Genomic DNA, 25,848 nt, shown 5'->3' on the forward strand with positions numbered 1-25,848 from the left:
AAAAAATGGCAGGACAGAGGGCTAATGATCTCCTGTTTTACAAAAAGGTTATAGTTCATTTACCATGCATCTGAAAATTATGTCTTCCTTCAACACACAAATTAATCAGGCATGAGCTAGGAGCCAAGGAGGCTAAGAAAACAACTAAAAATAACAAACAGTCGTTATGGATTTGATTTTTTCTTTTGTATGTGTGCAGCTTCGATAGTAAAATCTGATTATAGTTCATTTAGGCTTCATTGGGTCTGGATGCTCATCAGGGCTCAAAATCAATTTGGCACAGTGCCTTGATAGCCGTGGGGGGGGTGAATCACTAGAGAAATTGCAAACTAAGTGACTCACCTTCCTGCAGAGTGATGAAAAAGAGGAAGGGACCAGTGTCATGTAAATTATAAACTGATAATTCACAAGCATCCTGTGGATTCTTGGGGCTGCATACCTCTTTTAAGTTTTAATGTGTTTTTATATTACCCTAAATACCTTCCTTTTCTGTGTATTTGGGAAGCTAACAGACATGTTAATCACTCTAGATTTTAGGGAATTTCATTACTTTGACACTGTTGAATTTAAATCCCATACCTTTTTTACGAAAATGAGTAAAGAAAGTAATGGAACCTTTCTCTCTAGTTTGCTAGCCTTGTCTAGGCTAAAATACTGGTTTTGGGTACCGGGCATTAGTTGTAGATCCGAGGAGGTAGACGTGTTTGTCTTGGTGCTGGCTCCCTAGATGAACAAGAAAGTAGAATCTATGTAAGTTTGATTTAGTGCTTTGTAGTTCTAGAGGGAACAAGTTAGGGGTTAGGGTACTAGGAGGTTCTCATATTATTTTCACCACCATTTAAATTATTTCAGGACCCGGTATTTGTGTAATGGTAGAATATGTTAAACGATGTCAGAGTGCAAATTCCCTTAAATACTAATTTGTCTGCTCTCCATGTAAGCCTTTATACTCATTTTATATTTTCTGCAGGAACTTTTAGGAACAGATAGACTACCTACATTTCTTTGGATAATGGAGTTCAACCTTGCGAGGGATTGTTCTATGCTCATCCTAAGAACACCTATATAGTCCTCTCCTCCCTAGACAGACTGACTTGGAAACTAAATACAGATTTTTTTTCAGACTAACTTGGCCTCCTGTAGACACTTTTGGTTTTTTTTTTAAGGAACTTACATAGTTTTTGCACTTCCCTTGCAGGAAATCGATACTTTATCGTCACGTGGAGATGAATCATTTGTGTTTGAGAGCTGCAGAACCCGGGACAGATCTTCTGCGAGGAGCCCTGTAGGCCAGTCATCCCTGTCCCATTGCTCTCACCACCCCTCCCTTCAGATTCAGCTGTAGCTATGTCTTTGAGAAGGCAAGTGAAAAACTTCATGAAAAACTACTCAGAGGCTGAAATAAAAGTCAGGGAAGCAACTTCCAATGACCCCTGGGGTCCCTCTAGCTCTCTGATGCTAGCTATCAGTGACATGACTTTCAACACAGCCTCCCTCTCAGAGATCATGCACATGATATGGCAACGACTCGGTGACCACGGCAAGAACTGGCGCCACGTGTACAAATGCCTTGCCCTGATGGACTACCTCATCAAGAATGGCTCCAAGAAAGTTATTCAGTGTTGTAGAGAGGGCTTGTGTAACCTTCAAATGCTGAAAGACTTTCAACACGTAGACGAAGCTGGAAAAGACCAAGGTAACAGTTTGTAAAAGATGAGGCAGTGTGTCCGTGAAGACAGGGGTGCGGGGCAGACTGTTTGAAACCCTGGACTGGAGCAAGGTGGTTCTTGGTTTTGAGGGTGTCTTGTTATGTAGTCTAGAATGTCCTGAGCTTGCCTTCCTGCTCTGGCCTCCCACATGGTAGGATAACAGGCAGACACCATCACATTGGGCTTGAACAGTTGTCCTTAACTGTCCCCACCACCTCTCTTCTTGACAGCCTGGTTCTCATTTCCATCCTCTGAGTGACACTTGGGAGAACAGTGCGTTTGTCCAAAACACACAGATCCAGGGACACCTCACAGAAAAACAAAGACAGCAAATGAAAGTAGGTGGCATGGCAGTTGTATATTGATGTCACCATAATTCATAATTATAATTAGATTGGAACTTAGTCATAAATAAGAGAAGTGTTTCTAGGGACTCTGAAGTCTTCAAAGGCTGTTGAGATGAATGCACTTAATAGAAGTGCAGAAACTCAGATCATAAAATAATTCTGGGTGTGGAGAGGAGATGACATAGGAAAGGGCTATAGAATATTGACGGGGACTGGTGCCAAATTATTTGCAAAGGTGAAGAACCAGCATTATTTTCTTTTGCATTAGAAATGTGAAGTTATAATTTATATTTAAAGTGATAGTATTTAAATCATGAGAAGAGAATAAAGGTCACTATACTCTATGGTTACTGCATTTTAAAACTACATTTTTTAATTCAAAAATTATACAAAAATAATTTCTATGTACCCTTCTCCACCTACATGAAAAATCTCTCTAATTGCTAACATCAGTGAAGTACATTTGCTACAAGTGGCAGCAAGCATTGATAATGTTCATAGATATGTGTCACACAGCTCTGTAGGTTTTGGAAAGGCATGATGTCCTATGTCTACCACCCGGTGTTAAACAGGGTCCCTTTACTTCCTTAAGTGTGATTATGACCCACCTTCACCCTCTTGGCCCTGGGTACCACTGGTCTTTAAAGCTCTACCTTTTCCAGATGTCAAGAGCTTACAGCCATAAAGCTTCTTTAGATTGGTTCTTTCACTGGCAGTATACACCAAAGTCCCTCTATATCCTTCCATAAATTGAGAGCTTGTTCCTGTGTTCTTTCCTCTTTATAAAAAGTTTGAGGTATAAATCACATACCATACATATTGCATACTTGGATATATACATATATATGCATAATATGTAGTTTTTAAATATAAAGTATATAATATATATTTTAAGGTTGTTTATTACATTAAAAGTTGTTTTAAAATGTAATATATATTTTAAAAGATATATATGCACAACACATGTGTCTCTTGCCTTTTGTGTTCATTTGTATTAATTTTTTGAGTCACAATCTCATGTGGACTTGAGTTTATTAAGTAGCTGAGTTGACCTTGAACTCTAATCTTCCTACCCCACCTCCCAAGTGCTGGGCTTAGTGGTGTGTGCCAGGCACATATTTACATTTGTAAGTGTGCAGTTTGGTGGTGTTAATTACATTTGCTGTGTTGTGAAGTCATCGACACTCTTGTTAAAACCTTTTTTTAAAAGTCACACTGTCAACATTAAGCAATAATTCCTCATTCCCATTCCACTAAGCTTCTACTTTCTGTCTTGATTAACTTGACTGTTAAGTCCACTCAAGTATAAGTGGGATTTTACTGTGTTTTTTTCCTCACCATCAGGCTTATTTCTCTTATCCAATGGTCCTCAAGACTCATCCATGTGGTAGGATGAATCAGAACTCCATTCTTTTGTGGTTGAATACCCTTTTATTTTCTGTGTTTACCACTTTTAAACAAATGTATTCATCTGCTGATAGACTCATGAGGTGTGAATGACGATGCAGTGAGCATCGGTGGGTCAGTCCAGGTCTGTGCTCTCAGTTCTCTGAGGTGTATTCAGAACAGTAGAATTGCCACAACATGTACTAATGCCAGTGTTTAGCCTTTGAAGAACTGCTGAACCCTGCGGAGGGACTGAACATCCCATCAGCAGTGCAAGAGGGTTTCCCTTTTCCAGTATCCTTGCTAACACTTGTTACTTTGTCCATCTTTAAACTATAGTTAATCCTGCTTCATATAAATATGGACCTTGCTGTGCTTTTCTTTTATGTTTCCTTAAGAATCATGATATCAAGCATCATGTCCCTGCTGGAGATACAGCTGTTGTCTTTTAGAAATGTCGTTTCAAGTCCTTTGCCTGTTTTCAAATGACTTCTTTTATTGTTGAGTTTTGAAAATTCCTTATATATCCTGGGCACAAGACCCTTACCAGACAGGTGGCTTAAAAGTGTCTTCTGCTAGTCTGTAGGTTGTCTCCTTGCTTTCTTGATGTGTCTATCCTCTGATGCACAAGAGTTGATTGTTATTTTTAAACAGAGTCTTATTATGTAGCCCTAGTTGGCCTAGAACTTTTCTCTGTAGACCAGGCTGGTCTTGAACTCATAGAGATCCACCTTCCTCAGCCTCCTTGGTGCTGAGATTAAAGGTGTGTACCACTATCTGTCTAAAAGTTCTAACTTTAGATGCAATCCAATGTATTTTTCATTTGGTTGCTTTACTTTGTATATCATATATAAAACAAATTATTGTCAAATACAAGGTCATAAAGGTTTATATTTGTATTTCCTTCTAAGAGTTTTGTAGTTTTAACTCTCTGTCTTAGTGTTTATATATTGCTATGATAAAACACTGTGACCAAAAAGCAAGTTGGTGAAAAAGGGTTTATTTGGCTTATACTTTCATATCACTGTTTATCATTGAAGGAAGCCAGGACAGGAACTCAATCAGGGCAGGAACCTGGAGGCAGGAGCTGATGCAGAGACCATGGAGAAGTGCTGCTTATTGGCTTGCTTCCCATGGTTTTTATTAGCCTGCTTCCTTATAGAACCTGGGGCTGCCAGCACAGGGAAGGCACCACCCACAGTGGGCTGAGCCATCCTCCATCAATCCCTAATTAAGAAAATGCCTTATAGCTGGATCTTCTGAAGGCATTTTCTCAATTTAGGTTCCCTCTTTCAGATAACTCTAGCTTGTGTCAGATTGACATAAAGCTAGCAGAACATTCTTTTATTCAGATCTTGGATTTCTGTTTAGTTTATATTTCTGTATACAAGATAGGAGCTGTCTTAGGGTTTCTATTGTTGTGGAAGACACTGTGACCATGGCAACTTTTATAAAAGGAAACATTTAACTTGGACTTGATTAAGGTTTCAGAGGTTTAGTCCATTGTTGTCATGGTGTGAAACATTGTGGCATGCAGACAGGCATGGTGCTGGAGAAGGATCAAGAGTTTCACATCTTGATCCACAGGCAGCAAGAGGAGACTGAGTACTGGGTAGTGTTGTTTGGGAAGGCTTAGGAGGTGTGACCTTGCTGGAGGAAGTGTGTCACTGGGGGAAGGCTTTAAGAGCTTAAGGCCTCACCCTTTTCCAGTCGACTTTCTCTGCTTCCGGTTGTGGTTGAGGATGTGAGCTCTCAGCTTCCAACTCCGACCACTGTGCCTGCCTGCTGCCATGTTTACCTATCATGGTGGACTCTTACCCTCTGGAACTATAAGACAGACAAGCCCTTCCTTCTGTAAGTTGTCTTGGTCATGGCATTTTCTCTAGCAATAGTGGTGAGTGTAGACAGCCCTCCCTTGTTCTTGCTTTTAGGAGGAAAGTTTTTAGGCATTAAAAATGATGTTAGCTATGGGTTTTCTTTTCTTCAGTTCTTTTTTTGTTTTGAGACAGGGTCTCACTATGTAGTTCAGGCTGACCTGGAGCTCACAATCCTCCTGCCTCAGTCTCCCAATGCTAGGATTACATGTCACAACACCATATTGGTTAGCTGTGGGATTTTTATATTTGCTCAGGTCGAAGAGGTTTTAATCTGTTCCTGATGTGTTAAGTGTATTTCAAATTTATTATTATTATCATTATTATTATTATTATTATTATTATTATTTATTATTATTACTATAGAGTGCACGTTTGTGCATGTGTGTAAAAGCAAATGCTTATGTGCCATAGCATACATGTGGAGGTCTGAGGATAGTTTTTAGGAGTCAGTTCTCTCCCTCCACCATGTAGGTTCTGGGGATCAAGCTTGGGTCATCAGGCTTGGTGGACGGCTCCTTTACAACCTCTGATCCATCCCCCCCTTGAGTGTATTTTTTTTCAATTTTTCCCCCTTGTGTGTATTTTAAAACTAAGAAACCATGTTGACTTTTGTCAAGTGCTTTTTATGCTCCCATTGAGCTGATTATGTGTTTTAAAAATCCTTTTATCTTGTGAATATGGTCTAAGACCTTGATTTTCTGCATTTCTAGCATAAATCAGATTTAATCATAGTGCACATCTTACTTTTTAAGTGTTCATTTTAGATTAGGTTTTGGGCTTAATGATGAAATTTGAGAACTCTTCCTGAGTTTTCATCCTGCTGTGCTGATTCATTCAGAAATTTTTATATAAATCAACTTTCATGAAGATTAAGTTTTTGTTCATTAGATGAGGTCTCACTATCTCACTGTATAGTCCAAACTGGCCTCAAGCCTACAGTTGTCCTGCCTTTGCTTCCTTAGTCCTGATATGAATTTACTGTTACAAGGTAAAACAATGCTAATTAAAATGTGCAGGTTTCCCTTGAAAATTCCAGAGCAGCTATTTTATCACCGGACTGAGAACTTGGATGACTCTGTAAAGCAGAAGGCTAGTTAGTCCCTGCTCTAAAGAGCCTATGAGCTATTCGGAAGAAGGGAGTTGAAAGGTATAGAATTACAAATATTCAGACAGACATGCATTCATTATAGCTTTTCCAGGAGTAAGGTGTGAGCATGTTAAAATCCATCTTTATAAAGGTTTTTCAGTTCTCTAACATTTGAGCTCAGGACCAAATATATGAACCAAGTACAGAGCAGTGTCATTGGTGTCTCTCAGTGATTGGTTACCTCTAAGATAGCAAGCAAAGCATTGATCAGAGCAGACACGTCCACATAGTGTATTTATCTGTTCTTTTTGGAAGGGGCATCAGCCATTGATTGATTGCATTGGCTAATGTCACATTTATTAATTGAATATTTACCAGTGAATGAAGATAATTACACTGAGGGATATCACTTTACCTTATACGCATCTCCCTTTTATGTTTATTTCCCAATGAATGTTGTATTGTAGAAGGGTAGCTCTTGGCCTGATTCAGTTTATTTTGAAATGTGCCTTGTGAGGATAGTGGATGTGCTGGAAGGTGTCACTGATGGGTGTCTAGTTGAGAGTTTGGCCCCCAATCTGTCTTTGTGTTTTTATCTCATTAGCCTTCAGTATAGACTGCTCTGGCAATTAGCATTGCTAATGTTACTTTGTACTGTACTTAAGTTCCCTCCCCCCTAAAATATTCATTTCTTGCTGTTTGTTTAATTCCTATGTAGTCTTCAGATCCCAACTTGGAGACCTTTTCCTGTGTGTGCACACTCTTTTTTCCCTCCCTGAGAAATAGTAATTGATGTACTGTTTTATTCATATCAGTGTGGTGCCTTTTATGACATATTGTATGTATATATGTGATATATGTGTATATATAATTTCCTTAACCAGATTCTGAGGGCACATGCCATGTGTTAGTCAGACCTTGGCACATAAAAAAAAGAGAGACCTGAGAAAAGCTGTGTGAGCATGGAAACACTGCTGGATAAAGATGCTGCTGCTAGGTTAGGGAAGAAAAGCGCTTCATGTAATGTCACTGGGAAAGTACTAGAACACGATTTAGCGATCCAAGCCATTTGTACTGGAAGCCTGTCCTACACACAAATCATCAAGAGCCTGAACTCTGCTGGGGAAAAAAACAAAGACTTTTGGTTTTCTTGGTTAGGTCTTAATTTTGCTGTTCTCTTTGCTCAGCCAGTAGGAGGGAGGGCCTGTTCCCTTTTCAGGAACCTGCATAGTCTCTTCTGTCTGTCAGGTCTCTTCAGAAATCCCCCCCCACTTCCTCCGAGCACTACTTTGGATGCACCCCACAAAGTTTAATAATCTGTATTTTCATTTCGTCAATTAAAATAATTTACCTTTCCTGCTTTATTCCTTAACCCATGTATTAGTTAGAGGTGAGTTGTTTAGTTTCCAGATATTTTTTGGATTTTTCTAACTATAGTTTTGCTGGTGTCCAGTTTAATTCTGTTGTGGTCTGAAAACAGATACTGTATGATTTTTATATTCTTCCAATTTACTGATGTGGGCCCTGGCTTGGGATGTGGCCTGTCTTGGTCAATGTTCTGCATGAGCTTGATGAAAATGAAGTAGCCTATAAATGTCGGTTACATTAGCTTTGACTCTGGATTTTGAGGCTCTGATTCCATGTGTAGACACTAAGGGCTGTTTGCTTGGAGAATTGCCACCGACATTGTCACTCAGTGCCCTTCTCACCATGGGTAAATTTCCTTGGTCTGATGTCTGATCAATTATGCTTTCTAAAGCTGCTACTCATGCTGTTGAATAGTGTTAGTGCGGTACACATTTTTGTTATTTTTTCTTTCTCATCATGGGCATGAGTCTTTGAAGAGGCTATTCATCATAGACAAAACAGTTTTTCTTACCACCTCCTGTGTGTGAGGTGGGGTGGGGATGAGTTGGGGGAAAGTATCAGGTGTTCTCCTCTATCAGTCTCTACCGTATTCCTTTGAAGCAGGGGCTCTCTGAACCTGGAGTTCTGGTTTTTACAGCTAGGCTAGTAGCCAGCAAGCCCCTCAGTCTCTGTTCTCTACCATGCTGGGTTATAAGCTTGGGAGAGGCTGTGTCCAGTTTGTCATGTGGACGCTGAGGTCTAAACTCAGGTCCTCGGGGTTGTTCAGTAATTGGTCTATGAGTTAAATACACCTATTTAACTATAACCACTGAGCAATCTCTCTAGCTACCATACGTAAGACTTCTTCAGGAGCAGCCATATCAGCCCTAGCTCATCAACCTCTTCCACCAAGGGGTGTGTCTCGCTTTGGTACTCAGACTAGACTCAAACTTGTCCTCCTGTCTTAGTCTGCCCAGTATCTATGACTACAAGTGCATGCCACTATACCCAGATTCTCTGCTTATATTATTATTATTATTTTGCTTTTTCGAGACATGGTTTCTCTGTGTAACAATCCTGGCTCTCCTGGAATTTGCTTTGTAGACCAGGCTGTCCTCAAACTCATAGAGATCCTCCTGTCTCTGCCTCCTGAGTGATGGGATTAAAAGCATGTAGTGCCACCACCCAACCCTCCATTTACTTTTAATTCTCAGTGCGTTCTTATATTTAAAGTGAGCTTCTTGCAGACAGAATTTAAGTGGATCTTGTTTCTTGGGACCATTTCTGTCCTTTAATAGGTGTATTTAACTCATGGGTACTCAGAATGATTTCTGATTGTTGGATTAATAGCTGCTATATTTCTCATTGTTTTCAGTTTGTTGGCCTTGTTCTCACACTCCCTTTTTACTAGTGCTTAGACTATGTGACATCATGCACATCAACTACTTGCCGCTTTGTGATTGAATTGGTAGTTTTATATGACCTCATTTTCTCTTCTTCTTTGGTGTATCAGTTATACATCCTTTCCCCTCATTTTCATGTACCTTCGAGTTTTCAGTGTGTGTTTATAGCCAGTCTGTTCCCATTATTATATAACACTGTGTTTTGATTTGGTTAAGTGTCTGAAAGTGTCATTGGTCCCCTGATGGTGGCACTATTGGGGAGTAGGTGGTGGCCCTCTCAAGAGGTAGAACCTAGAGGGAAGTCTCTGGTCATAGATGACATGACTTTGAAAGGTATCATGGGATCCCAGTTCCATATTCTCTTTCACATCCTAGCCATGAGGTCCACATGTTGCCTTATCCTAGGATCCAAAGCACCAGGGCCAATCATTTATCATGCCTGAAGCTTCTAATATTGAGACACAAAGTAAGCCTATCCTCTTTATGAGTTGGTATCTGTTACAGCTAGGGAGAGCTGACTGATGCATGCTACACAACCTCATGGGTAATGCCAGTATCTTATAATAACAAAATAGTCCTAATTTACCTTCCCATTCCTTATATTATTGCCATCATTCATCTTGCAGCCGTACATTTGGAATATATGCATTCCAAATACATCACTGATTACCATCATTACAAGAGGGTCCCACATAGCTCAGGCTGCCTTGAACTCACCATCTAGCCAAGAATGACTTTGGACTTCTGATCCTTCTGTTCCCACCTCCCAAGTTCTGGGATTACAGGCATGGGCCACCAGACCTGATTTCCAAAGTGCGAGGGTTCGTATCCAGGCTCCCTACATGTTAGGCAAGTGCTCTGCCAACTGAGCTACACCCTAGCCCTACGGTTATTATTTTGAACAAACATACAGAATAAGAAAAAGAAAGATCTTTTTAACCTTTACTCACATCAACTCCGGCACTTTCTTCTTTCATGAGTATCTGTTTCTAGCCTCTGCTGTTTTACTTCTTATTTAAAAATTTCTTTGAACATTCCTTGTAAGGCAGGAATTCTGATAGCAGATCTCTTCGTTTTGGTTGGAGAAGGTATTTCTCCTCACTTTAATGGCAATTTCACGGGGCACAAAATTCTAGCCTTGTGGCTTTTCTTTAACAGTTTTGGTATTTCTCTTTTTGCTTGCATGGCTTGTGAAGAGATGGTGAATATAATTCTTGTCTTTGTTCCCTTATAGGAAAAAAACTTCTGGCTTCTTTATTGTTATGTTTCTGGGGGTTTTAAAATGATATGCCTACGGTTGTTTTCTTAGCTTCCCTGGCATTACTGTGGCTATTGCTTCACACGTTTTTTCTGTTAATTTCTTTCTCTCATTTTCTTTAATTCCCACTGACTTACATTACCTCATGGCTGTCCCAGAGGTGCAGATGCTCTGCCTGTTTATTATTCATGCATTTCTCTTTAGGTTTCTTCTGAGATGTTCTGAAACTTGAAGGCTCTTTTCTCAGCCACATCCTGTCTAACGCCAGCCCGTTAAAGACTCTCTCTGGTGGCTTTCAATCTTCATGTTTTCTTTTTGGTTCTCTCAGCTTTTCCACCCCTTTGCCTATGCTGCTTATCTCTTATTGGCACGGTGACTCTGTTAGCCATTAGCGCCCTTAGCATCCCAATCATTGCTGCCTCTGCTCGTGGTGATTCCTTCATCCCTGCAGATCTGGCTGTACTTTTCATGCTTGCTCGGTCTCTTCAGACCATGATTGTTGCCTTTAAGTCTGTCCTGTAATTTTTCTGCAGTCACTGGACTTGATGAACAGGTAGGCAGGTCTGTGGAAAGTAGGCTTTTCTCCAGCGGTGTGGTGGTAAGGGGAGGACCTCGACAGATGTTCTAGTCTTATGGCGAGGTCTCAGTGTTGTAGTGAGCCTGTGTCTCTGGGAATTTAACATTTGCTTTTCATTTATCCCACCCATCCCCTTTTCAGTACAGTGGATGGTTAGAGTAGATCGAGTTCGGGTGTTTCTCTTCTCCCAGATTGGTGGTGAGAATCAGCGTATCCCATCAAATTAGCTCGAGATAACACATTTCTCTAAGGGCAGAGATTGTTAAGAAACACAGAATACCTTGGTATACTTAAAAACTACTTCTAACCCCAGCCTTTTTTTTATCAGAGAGAGCTGGGTTTCCCATGCCTGATTTATAACTAAGCACCGCCATAATGCATGTTTGTAGGAAAAGCATCAGGTCTGCAGTGTTTGGACTACCCATATCTTGGGGTACCTTAGAACATCTCCCCATGGAAAAGAGGGACTTCTGGGAATATTACCTCTCACAGAGAAAATAAGCTAAAGCTTGGTGGGATGTAAGCTACTTAGGTAAGGCTGCACACCAATTCAACTGAACACAATTAGTACTCACATGTCCTGATACCATTTAGTCATATTGTGTTAATTTCTAATAATCCTGTCATAACTGGGCCTGTAAAATACCATAACAAGGTGTTATTGAATTTCTAGAATGAACTTAATTAAAACTATTTGGAAATGCTGAATGAAATGTGAAACGTTGACATACTATCAAACATACGCTTATACAAATATGGTATTCTTCTAAAACTAGATTTTAGGAAATATGTTCATTATAGGTTGATAAGAGCCTTTTTATTCTGGATTAAATGAGTTGTGAAATTGCAGTTGCTTTTATTTACATAGGTCATTTTGTGCATGTATCTACATATTTAAATGAAAGGCATATTTTCAAAAAGGGATACATTTTAACAGAACAAAATTTCAGTGTCATTAGAAAGCTATGTTAAACCATTTTCCTGGAAGTAGCATCCTTTGGTAACATTACCATATTGGTTTTCCAGGGCCATCCTTAACCTCTTACTTGGGAAATGAGGCAAATCACATCCATATTCATGGCTGGTTTACGCACAGGGTGCTTCTGCTTCTCTGTCCTGTCTTCTAATAGAGTGATGAGGCCACATCAATTACTTAGTTGCCCACTGGATTTTAAACACACTAAGCCTTTTAAGCCCTCATTTGCAGCTATACATTAAACTGTAGAAGCAAATATTCTAGAAGCATAATTCATTTATTTATATTCACATAGGCTATAAATGACCAAAATATCTTGGGGTCTGGGTTGTGTTTAGAATCCCATAGAAGGAAAGAAAATACCAGGTATTTGATTCCTGAAAGGTTTAGACAGAGAGGGAACACATCGTGGGCAGGAGGGAAACGCATAACGAAGATTGTGTCCTTTCTAAGCAAGTGTAGTAACTCAAAAGACCTGAGCTGTTTACAAAATGTTCAAGGAAAGAAAGAAAAAGAAGTATTTTTATTTCTTTCTTTTTCGTTTGTTGTTTTTGTTTGTTTATTTGAGACTGTGTTTCTCTGTGTAGTCCTGCCTGTCCTGGAACTCACTTTGTAGACCAGGCTTGCCTCAAACTCACAGAGATCCACCTACCTCTGCCTCCTGAGTGCTGGGATTAAAAGTGTGTGCCACCACTGCTTGGCTACCTTTTTTCTTTTAAGAGGGGTCTTTCTACATAGCCCTGGCTGCTCTGAAACTCACTGTGTACACCCAGCTGGCCTTGAACTCACACAGATTCCCCCTACCTCTGCCTCCTTAGTGCTGTGCCCCTATGCACAGCAGAAAGATGGCTTGGCTGTTAAAGGCTAGGCGCACTACCAAAAAGGCAAGAAAAATGTCTTTTAAATGCAGGAATGTTTACTTTAGATGTGATTATCCAAGTCAAGGCTATAAAATCAAAGAACTGCAATTTGGGAGTATTGCTCCTATTACAGAGGAGTCTAGACTTTGGGTTGCAGGAAGCTGACAGTTCCCACATGACTCCCAGCCAGTTTGATGCAACAACTAAGCACTGTAGGTGGAAAAAAAATCCAGCTTCAGAGTGGATCAGGCTTAATGTTTTCTTTTTTTCCCCTTCTCTTGTCAGACAGCACTAGTCAAAACTTTAATCAGAATACACCTGACATGTGCTTGCAGACTAATAAATGCAGTTGTAGATATGTGCTGGTGGTGGGCTAATTAACACAGGCTCACTGAGTACATTCATAACATAGGTCAGCTATGAGATTTCCTATAATAGGCATTTTTATGAACAAATAATTTTCTTTAACAAACACATTATAGGTTTTAGGTCATCATGAACCTGTGACTTTAAGTTATACCACTGTGCATTTAAACAAAGTACCTTTACTTAACACAGTGTCACGTTTTAGCATTTTGTTCCCTTTGTGAGAGCAAGAAGCAAGACTTGAATTCCTTTAAAGTTAAATGTGACCTTCACCCAACTGCTTAGTCTTCCCACTGTACTCCTTATTTATTGTGCCCAGCAACGACAGAGAAAGCAAACAGAAGAGAGAGCAAGCAGCAAATGTTGCCAGTGCTGTGTCAACAGAGTTACTCACTTTGGATTCTCATCAAATAAAATAGTATTGGATCCTATGCCAAGGTCAATCAAAGAAATTGAGGTGTGAGCTTGTCATTTTTGCAGAGCCCATCTCTGCTTTCTGACTCACTGGCGCTCTGACTTTGGGCAAAGGTCTTTCATCACTTTAACTGTGCTGTTCTCTTTTGTAAAGTAGACCCCATAATGAGCTCAGAGAGTGGTAGTCAGATAGAGACGTATTTGAGGGTCGGCCACATGGCAAGCCGTCAGTCTAATGCCATTAGGGCTGGATCTTTCATTATTTGCATTTCCTGGGACATGAGCTCTCACTGAAACAACTCAGTGCAAGTGTTAACTAGGAAGGCCTTGCCTGTGGTCCTGGTAGGGATGCAGTTCTCCTCTGCCAGCCCTGGCCCGTCCCCATGTCCATCATACTCCTTACTACAGGCCCAAAGAAGGGTCTGGTGGCTCACAGGAGTGTGTATGGTGGATGGATAGAGGAAGTCACTTTCTAAAAATTGTTTCATTATTTATAATAATCTCAAATTACCATTGTAAATAATGATAGTGAAAAAGAATAAAAAGAAAAACGGAGGGAGTATTAATTCCATTTTATCATTGCAACAAAATACCAAAGGCAATTAATTTTATAAAGAAAAGAGGTTCGTTAGTTCGAAGTTCTAGAGATTTGGAAGCAAGGTATCAATATCCCTAGAGACGACTTCATGGAAGCTGGAGTCACAAGCCTGGAAAGGAGAAATCCATCTCAAAGCAGTAAGCCAGAGAGAGACTGCTGGGCCCCTTGCAAGGGCATGTTCCCACATTAACTTAAGTCCTCCACTTGGCTCACCTCTTAGAGATCTACCACATCTACACTGCCAGACTGAAGAAGTCTAGGCAACACACTAGTCCCCAGGGAACAACTCAGGCCATATATTAACTGCAGCAAAGAGGCAGAGCGGGGTGACTTCTTTTCAGTGTTTGCTAATCATTTAGTGCCAATGACCGAGACTGTTTTTATTGCTTTGTGATTTTTTCTTCTATAAATTTGCTTAATTCTTCCTTCTCAGATTCTGCCAACAATATTTAGGGGTTCACTTAATTTAGATTTATCTAATATAATTGTTAAGTGCATCTGGGGCTGGATGTGTCTCGGTGGTAGCAGAGTATTTCCCAGTATGTGCGAGGCCCTCGATTTGATCCCAGTACACAAAAAGAAATGCTAGTAAAACAATCTCACCTATGCCTACCTGGTCAATTGATGCCACAGACAAAGTCTTGGGATTTAAAGATTAAACAGCTGAGATGTATCAAGTAAAGCCTCTCTCCAATGTTCAAGTAAATAAATGTGTGCATTTGCCCTAGTAAAAGTGTCACATAGTGTTTTTAGGAGAGTGCTTGCTGTGCAAGCATGAGGACTTGAGTTCAATCCCTAATACCACCTAAAAAAGCCAGACCTTGTGTCATATGGCTGTAATCCCAGCACTGAAGAGGAGACAGGAGGACAATTTCTGGGCCTCACTGGCCAGCCAGTCTAGCCTTGTCAGTGAGCTCTAAGTTCAGTAAAAGACCTGATCTCAAAAAGTGAGGTGTAGGTACAGGGATGATAGTCATGAGCCATATAACTTGGTACAGAGAGCACACTGTAAAGCTAAAGTATTGAGATGTGGGAGCAGAAGGATCAGGTGTTCAAAGCTAGCCTCAGCTACATAGCACGTTTCAACTCTGTTTGGACTATGTGAAACCCCATCTCAAAACCAAAACAGCAAAACCAAGTACTCTTTGGAGGCTGAGATAAAAAATTAAAGGGTGTAAGGCTAAGAGAGAATGAAGAGACCCCACAACCTTCATTATTTTCCTTGAATTGGATTGGTAGGCTCACACACACTCCTGACCCTATGCTCTGCCACCTGCTCTGGAAAGCCCGAGGCCAGGGCTGCTGGTGAAGCAGGAAGGCCGGCTCAGCAGCACAGTGCTGCATGGTGACTTTGAGCTAAGGTGCTAAAGGACTTGGAAGGGAATTGCTAGTTTCCCAGGCCCTGACTCCTTCCTGGTGAGCTGGGCACATGAGGGAGGACAGATAGGGCACACGAGGACACAAGGATATGTAACTCCATGATTTGATCAGGGAGGAGCTATTGGAGCCTGTAGCCCTAAGCAAACTCCTCTTTTTGAGTGCAGTCCCTCGCCTTCATTGCCTCCCCCTCCAAGGAACATCCACTGTAACTGCTCCCCAGAATCTTCTTCAAGGTAGAGCTAGACAGACCCCACTTGACTCTGCCTTTAAGTTTTACTCACAACCAAAGCTGGTTATGTTTCTACCAAGTAAAGGAAGGGTATCAGCCAGTTCAGGGCTTGGCCTACTTTCCCTCCTATTTTCCTCCTTTTCATTGACTCTTTTTTTATAATACAATACTAATAGAATTGTAATCTGTCACCTATAATCCACTATTCTCATTTATAGAAGAGACAACTGCCTTGGTCCTTTCTCAGCAAGAAGACAGATAGATGTTCTAATGGGACTCCCATTGCTGCACCCAGAAACACAGTTTTGATGGTTGATGATAATTCTGAACTAGCTCAAATTGCCCCGTTTTTCTTAGTGTGGTCTGAATCACAATGCTCCCATTATCCCCTCACAAAATTATCTGGATATGTTGTCTAGAAACATTATTCCTATTCCCTATTGGTGGAGAGCACTTCTCAACCCTACTGAAAAATAGTACACAAAGTCGTGTTTGATTTTGTTTTTGCTGTCCATCTTCTGGACCCCATAAGATCAACTCCAAAAATGCTACAATGTCATTGGAGTTAGTATTTCTTACAATTCAAGCAGAAAGGATTGATGAGTCAGGGAGGCAGAGGGTATCCCAGCTCTCACCCCACAGCTGCATCCAAGGACTCAAGTCCAGAAGTGATTGGATGGTTAGCTTCTAAAGATAATCTCTTTTTCCTAAATATGGAGACTCCACTGAGTCAGTGTCCATTCTGTAAAGAGGAGGGTTGACACAGAGGAGTAATTTTGTCCATGTTCCCAAACAAAGCCACAGTCAAGCTTGAGTTACTCTCAAAGGAATGAACAATTGTGAAAGAGACTAGAGGAGCCAGATGTTCTTCCCAAGCCAAGTGACTCCAAGGACCAGGTTCTCAAATGGCCTTGACAAGAGAACAAAAGGTTAATTTTTGTCATCTGATTGATTTAGACACCAAACAGGTGTTAAGGGAAACCTTTTCCTTGAGAGGAGCCTTCCCGCCCGCCTGGTTCCAGATCCGCATCAGTCCCAAATAAACACACAGGAGGCTCTATTAATTATGAAGCTGTTGGCCTTGCTTGTTTCTTCCTAGCTCTGCTTTAAGTAATTACCTCATAATTGTTAATCTAAGTATGTTTCTTACCGGAGAGGTTTCCGGGCTTCCTACCCCAATGGCGTTACATCTTGACTCTCCTCTGTTTCTCCTTCCCAGAATCCTCCTGGACTCCTAGCCCCTCCTATCTAGATTCCCTATTGGCCAGACAGTGCTTTATTGGCATAAGACTTCCCCAACAAACAGGAAATGATAACCAAAGACTATAGTGATTGGTATGGTTTGTTTTTTAACAGTTTAAGAGGTCTTACTCCACAGACAGTAGGCTTAAACATGAAAGATTTTATTTGGACAACTATTTCTCACTAATTAATTTCCTTTTGTCTGAATGTATTTCTATATCACATGCATGCAGTGTCCATGGAAGCCAGAAGAGGGTGTCAGAGCCCTCACAACTAGTCTGTTACAGACTAGTTGTGAGCCACAGTGTGGGTACTGGGACTTAGACCTGGGTCATTGGGAAGAGTAGCCAATGCTCTTAACCTCTGAGCCATCCCTCCAGTCCTAAAATGTGTAGCCCAGGCTAGCCTTGAATTCATGATCCTCCTGCCTCCACCTACCTCAGCCAGTGTGCACATATGGGGCTCCTGTTGCTACTGAGCACTGTGAGGATGCCCAGGGTCAGATCAGCCAGATTGATTCCAGGTTGGTAGTGTCTGAGGGCCAGGATGCATCCAGATCTGAGTGACCTGTGCTGCTACTCAATGTCATGGCCAGAGGTTCAGCGGAGTGTGTCAGGGTCCATGGCTCTACTGCAACCAGGGTCTGTGCTGATGTCCGATGCTCCTGTTACCTTCAAAGTCCATGTAGACACCTGAGGTCGAGGGCTATGGTGTCTCAGTGCCATACTGTCACTGGAGCAGTGGTGATATCCAGACTCATCTGCTGCCGAGGACCATGTTGGGGTCCTGTTGCAGCTAGGGTCTGTGCTGAAGTCTAGGTCCTGCATTGCCACCAAAGGTCACATAGAGGCCCAGGGTTGGGGCTGCAACCTGAGGCCTTAGTGGTGTCCAGCAACCATATGGCTGCCAGAACCATTCCCATCTGAATAGACATTCCTTCCACCAGAGCCAGGATGTTGTCCCAGCCCAAGCTGCTGCTAAGGGCCGTGTCTGGGTCCATGTTTTGATGTATTGTGTTGATGTATGTGGCCTGAATCATCTCATGAGGCCTTAGGAACCATTGAGATGAAATCAGAGGGCCATGCTAAGCCAGCCATGCCCTTCTCTGGCCCTGGGAAAGCTGGCCTTGCCTCTTGCTGGACACTAAAGCAAGAGAGCTGGCTCCCGTATACTGGAGAGATGGTCCCCACCCTTTACCAAAGGCAAGGGTGAATTAACCCTGGGGGCATGCATGTGGGGGAGCTGACTCTGACTTCTTGACCAAGGTAGGTGGCCCCAGAGGCCCAGACTGACCAGCCTGACTACCACCCAGGCCCACATCCAGGCCTTGGGTTGACCCATCCTAGCATCTACCCCATCTAGGACCTGTTGGAGCTGGTAAGGGACTGGTCCTGTGGAATGATACCCACAGATCTCCATAACTCAGGGTAGCTACAGGATATCCCAGAGGAGTTCTGGGGAGGATCCAGTGAGGATGGTGAACCAGAAACCAGAGGCCTTGAACCTGTGCCTCTGGTTCTCATTGCAATGAACATGTGCCAGTAAAGCTGATGGGATAAAGGGTGTACTGAATGACACCGAAGCCCCCAAAGCCACCAGGACGAATGAAGAGGTGATGGAGAGGCAGGAAAGAAGGAGAAGCAAAGGGATTTTTCTGTTGTTGTTTTTGCTTTTGTTTGCTTGCTTCTTTGATTTGTTACCTTATGTGGGGGGGATGTCAGGGGTGAGGGGAGAATATGGGGCAACTAGGAGGTGAGCAGAATTGGGGTGCATGATAAGAAACTCCTAAAGAGTCAATAAAGAAGTTAAAAAATACATTTCCCTTTAAAAGTATTTATGTATGTATGTGGGTGTTTTGCCTGCATGTATGTATGTGCATTATGCATGTACAGTGTCTACAGAGGCCAGAATAGAGCATCAGATCCTCTTGAACAGCAGTTACAGACAGTTGTGAGCCACCACGTGGGTGCTAGAACTCAGACCTAATCCTCTGGAAGAGTAAGTGCTCTTAACTGCTGAGCCATCTTTCCAGACCCATAATTCATAGTTTCCTTAATAAGGAAAATGCTGCCCAGATATAGGATATCAATGACCTTGGCTTAATTCAATACTGCAGCACTTACCTACAGCTAAGAGAGACAGGCCTGCTATTGACTTAACCTAAAAATCAAATGATGGTTACATTTCTTTTCTCTCCCTGCCTAGACGCCACACTGTGCATCTCCTATTTTTCTACAGCGGCTCTAGGTATAGATTTGTTATTATTGGCTTTGCATGGTGATTGATTTCCCCCACTCTCCTTTTGTAGTGCAGGGAATGGAATCCAGGACCTCATGCTTGCTGCAAAAACTATCAATAAGTGTTTGGAAAATTTTTAATTAAATTTTTTGGGTGGTGACAATGAAATGGTTCAGTGAGTCACAGCACTTGCTTCCAAGCCTGATCACCTGGGCCCAACCCCAGATCCCACCCGGTGGGAGGAGAGACTGACTCCAACAAGTTGTCCTCCGATCTCTACACTCATACTATGGCCTTTGGGCATGTACATACACACACCAAATACATATAATAAATTTGTTATTTTTATCATTCCACCATGTGGATCCTGAGGCTGGAACTCAGGTAACCAGGCTGTCAGCAAGTTCCTTTACCCATTGAACTTTCTCACCAGTCCACCTCATATTCTCTGTAACAGTCTCCTGTGTCCCCCTGGCTGGTCTTGAGCTTGTGATCCTCCTGCCTCAGCTTCCTATGTGCTGGGATTACAGATAAAAACAAGTATGCATGGGAGAAGACAATTTTAAAGTACTATTTTATTATTTTTTGAGGACTTCATACATAGGTACAATGTATTTTTATCTTATTCATCCTTTTCTCCTTCCCTTAACTCCTCCCACATCCCCTCCAGTCACTCCCTTCCCAACTTCGGCGCTCTCTCTCTCTCTGTCTCTCTCTCTCTCTCTGTCTCTCCTTTTTCCCCTTCAAGAGCCTCCTAATTCCAGTTTGTGCTAGGTGTTGGGTCCTACATTAGAACATCTACCTACAAGAGACCACACACCTTTAAAGAAAACTGACTCTCTCTCTCCCAGAAGCCATCAGCTGTCCATAGCTCCTCAGGTGGGGTGAGGACTTATGTTTCTTCCATCTCCATGCTGGAATGTTGACTGGCTTGATCTTACACAGGCCTTGGTCAGGCAGTCACAGCTATTGTGAGTTCACGAGTTTACTTGTTGTGTTTGTTCAGAAGGTATTGCTTTGTTCTCCTGGTCCTCTCTTCCATGATGGCCCTTGGGAGGAGAGGGTGTGATACAGATGCCCCATTATGGTTGAGCCCTCCAAAGTTACTCTTTGCTCACTTGTGCATCTCTGAGTAGAGGAGCTTCTCCAATGAGGTCTGAGAACTGCACTAATCTATGGGCATAGGTAAAGAAATTTAGAAGGCATTTTGATGCTTTTGTCAGTTGAGTAAAATAATAGTGGTAGCTTCTCCCTGGGGCCTGTGAACTCCCCAGCCAGGGATTCTTGGCCAGTTCTGCAGATCGTAACTTACATGTAATCCCCAATATTTGTTTTTCTGAATCCTCCTTTTTTATATTAAAAAATCTTGTTTGAAACTTCTGGATGAAAATTTGGGCCTTACTATCTGTCCTTTATGAGTTTTAGTTACTCTTTTTCTTGTGGCCTCTTTACTGTACTTTGAGTACATTGGTGCTGCTTACCTCCATCAAGTCTCTCTTCGACTGTGTCTAAGATGTTGAGTGTGTTTTTGTTTTTATTTTTAATCTCAATTTTGACTGTAGTTCCATATCTGGGATGCTTATTTGATTCAATCAGATCCATTTGTTCTCATTTATGCTCATTTTTGTTTTGTTTCATAGCTCCATGTTCTTATTTATATATGAGTCTTGCATTTAAAAGAAAGTGTGTGTGTGCGTATGTGCATGCATGTTTAGTGAGGTCAGGACAACTTTGGGGATTCAGTTCCTTCTTCCCACTTTGTTTGAGAAGGGTCTCTATTGTTTCAGTCCCTCTGCCACTCTATGCTAGCTGGACCATGAGCTTCTGGAAATTCTCTCGATTCTTCCCATCTCACTGTAGGAGTGCTGGGATTACAGATGTGAGCCACCATATTTGTTTTTTATGTGGGTTCCAGGGATCAAACTCAAGTGCTAGGCTTGAGCAAGAAATACTTATACATGCTGATCCATCTTCCCTGCCCTATGTTAATTTCTCAATGCTTTATTTAAAAATCTTTAAGGAAAAATGTGAAATCCTGTAGAATATTGATCCTGCAGAAGATCCTATAGACACATTTCATCTGGAGTAGAATTAGTCTTATTGACTCTCTAATGTGGTTTAGAGTGATGGCTTCATGCTCATTGAGTGGGAGGCTCTTCCTGTAGCTATGCATGCTCACATTGCCTTCATGGTAGCTGCTCCATTTCTTCTACCCTGTTCCTTCCTGGCCTCCAGTACAGACCTTATCAAAGTTGCCTGGAGTTTGAGCCCTGCAGTTAAACTAAGGTGTTGCAGACCCAGGCTTGACCCTTACCTTATTTCCATGTGTTAAGACTATGTGTATGCCCCTGCTTCTGGTCCACATAAATAGCCATGGATGGATGCATCCCAGAGAGCGGTGAGTGATGTCCCTCTCTCACTATCTTTTAGTAAACACGGTCCCCTCACATCAAAGGGAAATCAGGTCTAGATCTCCGACCCCTAAGTTGCTGAAACCCCAGCTGCCAGATCAAGAGCCCAGCAGCCCCGTGGCTTCAGCCACACATGTGGCTTTCTCATTTGTATTTCTCTGTGGAGCTTTTTTATCTTTTTTTTTTAGACTGGCAGTGGCTGTTACTGCTGGCATTTGCAGCAGAGCAGAGCAGCACTTTGAAGCATGGCCTCACTGTGTCAACACCATGGATGGGGTTTGTCTTGTCTATTTGTTTTTGCAGTGCTGTGGACCCCAAAGATGCTAGGCAGGTGCTCCACTTGAGGTACCCTCCAAGCCCCTGGATGAAGGGTATTTTGTTTTTAAATAGAAATAACCTGGTCATATATTAAAGTTCGGATGCTTCTCATGTTTTCCTGTCCCTGCCTACTTGAGGCCTGTTGGAAGGCACATTGGAAGGAAGACATTCGAATAGGTAAATAATTTAAGCTACCATAATCAACAAATGATCTGAACTAAGGCAGGGGAAGGATAAATTTAGTTAATGGATTTGGTTGGTAGACCTGGTTACTGCATGGGAGGTGGGGCATTATATGTTCATATTCCCCACTCAGAGTGGAAGTAAAATTCAGTAGATTTGGATAAGAAGGAGACAGGAGTGTTAGCATGTTTTCTAAGTGTTGTTATGGCAGACATGTGTTTCTATAGCTCTTATCACACACTCTTCTAGTAACAGACCTCAGTGCCCAGGACCTCTGAGTCTCTCCTTCCCCAGCATTTGGGAAACATTTCCTCCATGCTCACCCATCTCACACACTTCTCAAGTGTCCTGGGAACTTTGTGGATGTTGGAGTCTGATGGAGGAAAGAACATCTATCAAATGGGCAGAGCTCCAAAGGACACGTGTAAGGTGCTCTTGGCATGGCTGGAAGGAGGGCCTGCCAAGTCCGAGGCCCAGGGCTGTGTAACCTCCTCACTAAGACTTGCCGTGACTGCACCCCACATTCATGTCTAGCATCTCACCCTTCCATACTTTCTTGAGAAAACTTTCTCTGCTTGAAGTCACCCTGATAATACTCCCTTGGTGTTTCACCCAACAGAACCTGAGTGCACATGCACACTTGTCTCTCTTTCTTGCTTGTGTCCTCGGTGCTTAGACACTTCCTGAACTGTTTGAGAGATGGTTAAATGACTGCAGAAGCCATGTGTTTGGACTCTGGTCTCTTGCATAGACACCCTAGTGATCCTGTCTCTCCTCTTTACCTTGTGTTTGAGAAGATGCCCCAAGGTGACCGTCTGTTTGTCCCTCCTTCTGCCATATTGATCTTGCCCTCATTCTAGGTCTTCATTATCTTGTGTTTATTTATTATTATTTTTGTCACATGTTATACTTTCCTTTTAAAAGTATTTATTATCTATATGTGTGTGAGTGTTTTGCTTGCATGTATGTGCAAGCCTGGTGCTCACAGAGGCCAGTGTGAGAGTTCTGGATCCCCTGGAACTGGTTAATCATGGTGTGAGCTGCCATGTGGATGCTGGGAACTGAACCCAGGTCCTCTGCAAGAGCAGCCAGTGTTTCTAACCACTGAACAGTCTCCCCCGCCCTGTGCTGTGGGGTTGTAACCCCCACCCTGTCAATAATAACACATTCGACTGCTTCAAACTGGATCAATCAGTCACTCTCATGGATTATTTCAGTTTAGAGGAAGAAGAAGGAATCCTCAGGTTGCAGAGATGGAGAGAATCTTATTTCAGAAAACCCATGTTTCCTACCCTGCCCCATTTCTTTCTTGTTTCAGACATGAAGCTGTTGCTGCTTTTATATTCTGGTTTTATGTTGTGTGCTCCTTCATGTCTTTAGAAACGCAGTGCTTAGAAGTGAATGGATGCTGCCCTGCTATGGCTGTTGTTTCTGTCCTCCTTGAAACAGACTTAGGACTCTTCCCTGCTTCTTTCCCTTCTCACTGGGGTGCTTTAGAGTGGCCAGGCTGGTACAGGGGGCAGCAGAATGGGAGCCTGGGGAAGGACGCAGAGTTAAGTGAGATGCCCACTTCTGGGTGATTTCTTCCTTATTTTGGCTAAAATGCAGTGGCTTGGTCTTTCTGAAGCTACTTGTGATGCTCTGAGGAGGCGGCTTCCACCAGTGCAACTAGCTTTCTGCTTGCTGTGCCTGCTTGCCACTTGGAGCCAGTTAGCTGCCCCCACATCCCACCAGTCCCCGCAAACTCCAAGTAGAATGTTCCAAATCTAGCCCATAATTTCTAGTTTCTAATTGGGGGTATTGCAGGAGGCTATTTTAAGCCAAGCAACTTTCTCAGGCAGCTAAGTTGTAAATTGGCTCCCAGCATCTTCCAGCAATCTGCTTCATTTACACCATAGCAAGGAGAACATTTGAAACTTTTTGATGATGTTTCTTTCTTGATTCATTCACTCAGTAAATATTTATTGAATATATGTTATGTGCCATCAGTGTCTGCAATGAGACTTCTCTCACGGGGTTTATATTCTAGGTGAGGAAACAAACAACAAGCGCATGCCCCGGTGAGAGTAGTGACAGATGCCACAGAGCAAAGCAGGATGAGGAATGACTGGGCGGGGCTTCTTCAGAGGGCAGCAGGAGGAAAGCTGCTCTGAGGAGGTGGATACCAGATGAGTCAGGGATCCAGCCAGGCAGAGTTCCTGGAAGAAGCTGCGCAGAGTTCTGTGTTGTTGGCAAGAGGCTCGGGGCTGCAGGGTAAGGTACCGTGGAGGAGAAAGGAGAGAAGACCATCTCCTGAAGTTGAGAATGGGAGATGTGGTTTCCTCATCTACAGATGTAAACTGTGCCCTGTTCCCAGGGAAAGGTAGTGCCTGACATCACCCCCAAGAGCTAAAGTCCCAGTCAGTGCCTTTCATATGACACTGAGTGGGTTCAGCACAAAGTGGACCTCTTCAGTTAGGGCCTGTGAGTATCCACCAGAAATTAAGGTTGTTTAAGACAAGGTTTGAAGCAGTTACAGAAGAAATGTGAAAGGTAGAAATGGTGACGAGATGAGAGCAGAGAAACTAGCCTTTCTGCACACCTTCTGCGTAGCTGTGCGTGGGGCCAGAGGTTGACGTCACGGCGCCTTCCTCAGTTGCCTCCCCACCTCCTTTTTGGAGACAGCATCTCTCATGAAACCTGGAGCTTGATAGTCTGCTTAGACTGGCTGGTCAGTGAGTCTCTGGACCCTTCTCTCTAGGTCCCCCAGCCCTGGGGTTACAGCACACACTGCCACCTCTAGACTTCTTGTGCTTTCTAGGGATCTGAACTCAGAGTCTCATGCTCCCACAGCAAGCATTTTACCCCCTGAGAACGTTCCCTAACTTCATGCTCAAATCTTTCTTGTGTGCCTGTGTTAGTGGATTTATTGCAGAGTATGGATGGCTTTCCAAAGAAAAATCCAATAATGCATTTAAAATGAAAAGTGTAATACCAGATAAGATGTAATTTCATCAATATTGATGATCTGTTTGCTTAGTGGACACTGAGAAGAATGTGTTCACCAACAGTCTTCTATTTGCCTTTCACTTTGCTACATTTCAACTTGGCCTTAATTTTATTTAGGATAAAATTAATTAGTGTTTTAATCCATTTTAAAGCAAGTTCTTGGCTGTTTTTCAGGTCGCTATATCAGGGAGAAGTCTAAGCAGATCATCACTCTGCTGATGGATGAGCAGCTGCTTTTTAAAGAGAGGGAAGTGGCAAGCTGGACGAGACAACGGACCTCCTACTCCATGACGTTTCCCACCAGATTACCGGCCACAGGGAGCTCACCCGCACCGTGTGCTTCCGTCCTCATCCCTGAAAGCCTAGCCTCCGAGAAGAAGCATTCACTCCTGACAATTGCAAGTCTGCGCAATAAGAGTATGTGCTATAAGCAGTGGCCTAAAACATGATGGGTGTCCAGTGAGAACAGCTAGAAACAAAACACCAGGCTCATACCGAATTACCAACACCAAATCAGCAGGACGGCCCCACCATCAGACTTCATACCGCAGGGACCAAAGATGAAGGAGGGTGGATAGTCAGTAGACAATTGTATGGATGATTTCAGAACACACTGCTTCTGAATTCACATAAAATGATTTTCAGCTAAAACTG

At 42.4% G+C, this 25,848-nt stretch overlaps 1 protein-coding gene across 4 annotated transcripts in view; it reads left to right on the forward strand.

The window, feature by feature from the left end:
- Positions 1–25,848, forward strand: part of Enthd1 (ENTH domain containing 1) — a 114,024-nt gene that overhangs the window by 2,305 nt on the left and 85,871 nt on the right. For all 4 annotated transcript variants that reach the window (XM_040754101.1, XM_040754103.1, XM_040754104.1 and 1 more), the window contains exons 2-3: positions 1,199–1,696; positions 25,369–25,611. In XM_040754101.1, the coding sequence (XP_040610035.1) occupies positions 1,348–1,696; positions 25,369–25,611 (592 nt within the window). In that variant the 5' untranslated portion in view covers positions 1,199–1,347. The remainder of the gene's footprint in view (positions 1–1,198; positions 1,697–25,368; positions 25,612–25,848) is intronic.

This window comes from Mesocricetus auratus, unplaced genomic scaffold, assembly GCF_017639785.1.
Source record: "Mesocricetus auratus isolate SY011 unplaced genomic scaffold, BCM_Maur_2.0 Super-Scaffold_100010, whole genome shotgun sequence".
Lineage (NCBI taxonomy): Eukaryota > Metazoa > Chordata > Mammalia > Rodentia > Cricetidae > Mesocricetus > Mesocricetus auratus.